This window comes from Monopterus albus, unplaced genomic scaffold, assembly GCF_001952655.1.
Source record: "Monopterus albus unplaced genomic scaffold, M_albus_1.0 scaffold34.1, whole genome shotgun sequence".
Taxonomy (NCBI): domain Eukaryota; kingdom Metazoa; phylum Chordata; class Actinopteri; order Synbranchiformes; family Synbranchidae; genus Monopterus; species Monopterus albus.
The window spans coordinates 2,458,923-2,465,318 of NW_018127914.1; the positions used below are offsets into that span (position 1 = coordinate 2,458,923).

At 38.6% G+C, this 6,396-nt stretch overlaps 1 protein-coding gene across 1 annotated transcript in view; it reads left to right on the plus strand.

Annotated features, from left to right (window-relative positions):
* Positions 1–5,261, plus strand: part of LOC109958631 (hepatoma-derived growth factor) — a 6,236-nt gene extending 975 nt beyond the window's left edge. The window contains exons 2-6 of the mRNA XM_020597434.1: positions 1,480–1,556; positions 1,969–2,107; positions 2,556–2,714; positions 2,817–3,005; positions 3,476–5,261. Coding sequence (XP_020453090.1) covers positions 1,480–1,556; positions 1,969–2,107; positions 2,556–2,714; positions 2,817–3,005; positions 3,476–3,496 — 585 coding nt within the window. The 3' untranslated portion in view covers positions 3,497–5,261. The remainder of the gene's footprint in view (positions 1–1,479; positions 1,557–1,968; positions 2,108–2,555; positions 2,715–2,816; positions 3,006–3,475) is intronic.
* Positions 5,262–6,396: the final 1,135 nt, after the last annotated feature.

Below are 6,396 nucleotides of genomic sequence, written 5' to 3' on the forward strand. Positions count from 1 at the left end.
TAACAGCCATATGCGTTGGTACTTTGTAAACACGCCTGCTCACACTTGTTGCGACAAGTAGTAGAGTTGCTGCTCACAACGTTGGTCCGGGCTATTAATCACAGTGGTATAAAAACATAACGTAATGTCTACCCGCTCCGTAAATACACAGTAGCCTAACATTGCCGTCAGTGTTTCCTAATTTTTGATTAATTGTGACAATGTGATTTACTGTTACGCATAAAGGTGATAAACACAACCAAGACGCTCTGAGTTTCACTACACTGAGTTAGAGCCAAACTAAAACGGAAAAATGTTGGAGCCAAACAATGCGCAATAACTAACCACAACGTGGTGTACAGTTGAAAAGGAAACCCTGGATTTCAGTGTCAGCCAGTATTTCTGTTTTTGAGGTAGTAACTAATTACATTACAATACTATTATAGCGTACAGCTATACAAAACCCCACTTATGGCTTATTAAGAGTGCATCAAAATTTAAACTAGTCAGTCTGCCCAAAACAGTGAAGTGACTGTCTGTATTGATCTTTTCTCAGTCTTATCAGCTAAGCCTCATGTCAGCAGGCTGTAGTGAGGTTGCCCTACCCCACCTCTCCTGGCACAGTGGCCCTATCTGGGAATGCCAAAAGGCTCCGGTGGCAGGAGGTCTTGTAGAGGCAAACGGACACCATGCTTGGCCATTATAATAGTGCTTTCCTGTGTCTCCGTGTTTTGCTGCGCTCTTTTTAAAACACAATATTCACAAAATGATGGAACCAAACTGTAGTCTGCAAATATATCAAACATGAGAAAGGAGGCAAAAAAGGAATGGCCACTGCTGTCATTGGGCACATTAGTAGTTAACATTTGAGAGGTTTTTTTATAGTAATCTGTAAGACCTCATCAAGCTGTGAAATATACTTTTAGAAACATCCCATTTAGCAGTGAAGAGTGTGCCAATGTGATGCATGGTGACCTAGTCATAAATCTAGTTTAGTATTAAAGACTCCCACTGTTAATTCATTTCTTGATTTTATAGAAACTGAAAGGGCAATCGTTTTGACAGTATTTTCAGGTCCAACCAAATCAAACATGAGGCTTTTCAGGTTTTTGTCTTTTAATCATTATAAATTAAATATAAGCAGTTGGCAGCGTTACCTAAAGTTTTCAGACCTTGTGACAAGTTTTTTATTTTATTTTATTTTATTTATACACTATGTGATTTGTTGAATAATAGAAAAAAATATTTCAGGCTGGGCCTCAGAATTGGCATGCATCACTAATGATGTGTGACTTGGTGACTCAGAGCTGGCACATTTAAAAACATTTCCAGCTGTGAATATGTGTTTTAGCTCTGAATACACTTACTTATGACAACATTCAGAATACAAGTGGCCTTCATTATTTTTACTTAATCAGCATTTTACTATTTAAGGAGTTGCAAGATTTTTTTTGGATGTATCAGCCTCCTTTTTAAACAGGCTGTCTTCTCAATTTACAGATTGATGAGTTACCTGAGGGAGCAGTGAAATCCCCCTCGAACAAATACCAGGTGTTCTTTTTTGGGACCCATGAGACGTGAGTATTTTGTTATATCAATGGCAGTCTTATTCTAGTAAGTACTGTGGTTATGCCTTACGTGTAAAGATCTAGATATAATCCTTGCAAGATGCAACTACTGACCCAGTAGCATTACCTTCCATACAGATATACATTCTCCATAAAATGATTTCCAACTACTTTGGTGACTGTGACCTTTCCTAAACACTCAAGTCTAAAATTATCCTTGATCATTTCATGTTTCCTTAAACTGACCAGAAGTGTCACTGATTAATTTATGTAGATAAAGTAATGAATTGACTAATCACTAATATATGTCAGTGTCATGTATCATTGTCTGTCTAAATGTTTGAGTAGATGCAAATTGTATGCTTGACTGGATGGATGTGCACATATAGAAAAATAGTTGAGTAATGTTGAACCACTACAGAGCATTTCTGGGGGCCAAGGATTTGTTCCCATATGATGAATGTAAGGAGAAGTTTGGAAAAGCAAATAAGAGGAAAGGCTTCGCCGAGGGGCTCTGGGAGATCGAGAACAACCCCACGGTCACACATGAAGGTTACGAGGTGGGTTGATGTTAAGGATAAGTCGGTTATACTATACTTCAGGCTCTTCATGCATTCTTTGGTCTATTAGTGCGAAGCTATCACAGGTCAAAACAAGGAAAACTGTTAGATTAGCCTTATTTGGAAAGAGATGACATTGGCCTATTTGACCAGAGATGTGAACAAATGCAAATAAATAAATAAATAAGGAAAAGCCTCAGACTAATTGTGCATTTGGGGTGTATGAAGAAATTTGCCTGTCTAACCAGGAAACCCAAAACTTGTAGCCAACGCAACCTTTAAAGGTAACTCGTAGAATTTTCAACCTCTAATAGCATTTTTTTTTTCCTTTGAGGTGGTACATAGCTGGCCTTGTCCTTAAAAACAAAGTTTACACTTTGGCATGTGCTGTTTGTGGGTGTAAGTCTCGAATTTGTTTCCTTTTTTACACTAATGTCTCTGCCTGTAGTCTTCGATGAAGGAGAATGCATCAGAAGAAGCAGGGGATACAGGTAGTTTGGAGAAAGCAGATGCTGGGGGCAGCAGTGATGAGGACGAAGGGCCCCTGGTCATTGATGAGAAGAACGAAAGGGGAGGAACTAAACGAAAAGCAGAGGGGTCCACAGAGGTGAGCTTTGATCTTGTTCGTCACACCATCCCAACAGAAAGCTTCATAGTGAATTCAAAGTTGAGTAGTCTGTTTCCCGACACGTCCTCAAACCTTTGGCAGGCATCCCCCAAGCGGCCGAAGGATACTGGGGGAGAAGGTGAATCTAAAGTCGAGAGCAACAAGTCTAACACAGAGGCCAGGCTGAACGATGTGGCTGGACCCAAGCCAACTGCTCCCTCCTCACAGAGCGAGTCAAAACCAGAGGCCCAGGAAAATGCTCCAGCAGGAGGCCAGCTAACGGCAGATAAGGTGAGTCACTGCTTATTAGAGTTTTTAATGGGAAACTCACTGGGGGGTTAAATGGCCATCATGGCCCAGTAACTACAGACTGTGTGAACTGCACATTGGGGCTGGATTAAAAAAAAAGTCTTGTTCTGTAAACTGGGATGTGAATAGTTACAGTCTGTGCAGACCTGCCGCAGTTTACAGGACTGTCATGACTCAAGGTGGTTAGATATACCAGCCGAAACTTGGGTAAAAAGACAACTTGATGTTCACTTTCATCTGTTATTTCAAGCTTGCTGAAAGTTCATTTTCATACCAATGAAAGGAACAGTGGCTGTTTGGAAGATATGAAAGTAATGCTACAGTATTGGATATTTTAGGACATACAGAAATAGTCAAATACATATTTAACATAAATGTTGCGTGTCAGTGATACTAAATGGAAAAGAGAATGTAACAATTCCTGTGATTGCTCTTCACTGTCCTCCCTGCAGCCGGTGACAGACAGTGCTTAACATCAGCTCACAGAAGAAAACCCAAAACCTTCTCGGGAATTCAAGCGTCAACATGATGACCTACAGGATGCCAGATTTCAGCTGATTAATTGATAGAAACCTTTTAAAAACCTATGTGTTTGTATGGAGAGACAAGCAACCTCTCATAGGCTAATTCTGGGATATCATATATCCCAGAATCCAAAAGTTTGCTAATCTGATTTCAAACAATTGAACCGAGCACTTTAAGGCTCATTTATAAATGGGATTTTGGTGTGTATATATTTTTTATTTCTAAGTGCAATTATGTAACCACAGAAAGTGAATGCTAGGTGTCAAAACATTTTTCAGTTTAGAGGGAATAAACACTGAATATACAGTAAATAAAGGACAACGTTTAAACAAGAACATTTATTTGACAAATACGCCTTTTTGAAGGGTTTAAAACATAGGCATTATACGGCAGGCATTGTGTATGAACAAGAACAAATTTTGATCCGCATCCTCAGCTTTACTTCATAAACTAGGTTTTACTTCAGTATGTTTTGCCATAGCTTCTCAGCCTCTTCAACATCATTTACTCAGTTGTTGGACACTTGAAGAGCTGCACTTTGAGAATTAATTTTTTTTTTTACCCACTGCCCCATCAGTCATTGACTTGTTCACTGTATGTTGTTTTTATGCAACGCAGTTTTTGTTGCTTTGGTGCAGTCAGTGTATGCTTCATTACAGGTGACCAAATTATGTAATCCAATATGAGGCCGACTTGGCCCTTGAAGTTATTGAATATGTAAACCCTATTTGAGAAGAGCGATATTAGGATTTAAACAGTTGCATCATAAGCCCGTCTAACTTTCTCTAGCTGATGATGGAAAGCAGAAAGACATTCCTGAACGATGTTGTATCCAAGCCCTGTTTAAGTCAAGGTGTAGTAGTGGCATTTTTGAGGGGAAAAGATCAATAGTCACCACTTTTTCTGGGGAAATTATTTGGCAAACTCAGCTCAATTTTAAATTTCATATTGTAGTCTTCTTTTTTTTTTCCAGCTCACATTAAGGCTGCCATTACTTGATACTGGAGATTGATTTGTGAAGGACACTTGATTGTCATCAGTAACCAGGTGTAACCAGGTGTACCACGTTTCTTTTTCAGCTCTGAAGTGTATTACTGACATTGCTTACATATGATGTTCACAGATTGTGATCTTGACAGAAACTGAACTGAGAAAGAATCTACTCAGTGAGCCATCTGTAAACTTCAGTTTCTGATGTTTTGGTTTCCGACCCGACTGGAATATAATTCTGCTTTACTTCAGTGGTCTTATTATTTTGGATGTGAGACAAAGTTGTGATGTTTAAAAATGTGTTTTATTCCAACATTTGGTCTAACAACATGTTGGTCAGTATGTGGTGTTATTTTCCACTTTTTGTGTGTTAAATACTTGTCCTGCTCGCCATGTTATTTGGATGTTATAGTCATGGTTTCTGTGTTCTATCCTGTATTTGACAACATGAGCCCAGTTTATCAATATTCTTAAGGGAAGTCACTGCTCTTAAAAGTGAAATCTATGGCCGCCTTCCCATCACCACACCACTGATTTCCAAGCGTAGAATGCTAAAACTCTGATTTAGAGTTAATTCCAAGTTTATAATTTGGTATTGAAGTGTAATTCTTGGTTTAGCTTTCTCTGTTACTTTTGGAAGCTGCCATTCATCTTAATCTGCTGCTTGGTTTACTGTTGTAGCTGTCAGTCCATTTAATAAACATATTGATTACAAAAAAGCCAGTTCTTGTGTGATGCTTATGTACAATAAACCCTGCTTGTGTATTGCAGATTATTCACTTGCTCTTCTAGAGTCATACAGTGCCTTATAATCCACACTGTTTTCTCCCTAGTTCACAAACCAAGTTTTAGGAAGAGAAGATCTGTTGTCAAACCAATGAAGTTTAACCTTTTCACATCTCATTTTTCACTCTTATACATGTGTGAAACCAGCCTTGGCATGTTTCTGTGTACATGCACTTGTCATAAATAATTTACTTCCAAGAGAGCCTTGAAGGACAGTTTGAGTCTTCAGGCTGTCTGTGATAGCTGAACTAGTTCTTATTTCAACAGTCTACCAATTCACAGATAGACTGTTTTGCTCAATACATGAGTTTATTAAATACAAAGATGATGCAGTAGCCCCTACCTCCAGCTTCAACTTCATAAATGTATCAGATTTATACAAATCAAGGTGTTAAACCATGCAAATAGATGGTACAACCAAAACCAAAGGTGAGCTGCACAATAATTTCTATATGCCTAGACTGCCTGTTTATGCATAAATGGCAAATAGAAATCTTGACTCTTGAACCGTATAGGCCTATTGTACTGTATATGAAATGAGATGCTGCTAAAATGGGCATTTAGAAAAAAAAATTCCTATTAAAACTATTAGCAATAAAACCAGCTTCATGTTGTGCGTATTTTGAAAATGCTGCATACTGTGTTTGCTATAATATACACTCAATGCACTGACAATTTTGACTGATTTCCTGCCTGATTTGGTAAGTGCGCATGCGTACAGCCGGGTTTCATACTCCCGTTCAGTAGGTGGCGCTGCATGCTAAATATAGTGTTGGTTGTATTGTTGCTGCATGTGACATTGAAGTCAAGAGGGGGTAAGATGTTTCTCCATGAATATCACTGAGTATTGTTTTAAAACGTCGCTACGGGTTTATTTGATAAGATAGACCGCATTGCCATTTGAAGTTTTTATGTGTTTTAGGAAATTGTGGTGTATATTTAGCCGCTTTAGTTTATCAGTTAACGTTACTCCGCAAGCTAACGTTAGCGTAACGTTTAGCCTGGTTCGAGACAGTAAGGGTTGTTACCTTTTGAGTTAGCGTTAACTTATAAACCTTGTCCTTAACGTTAC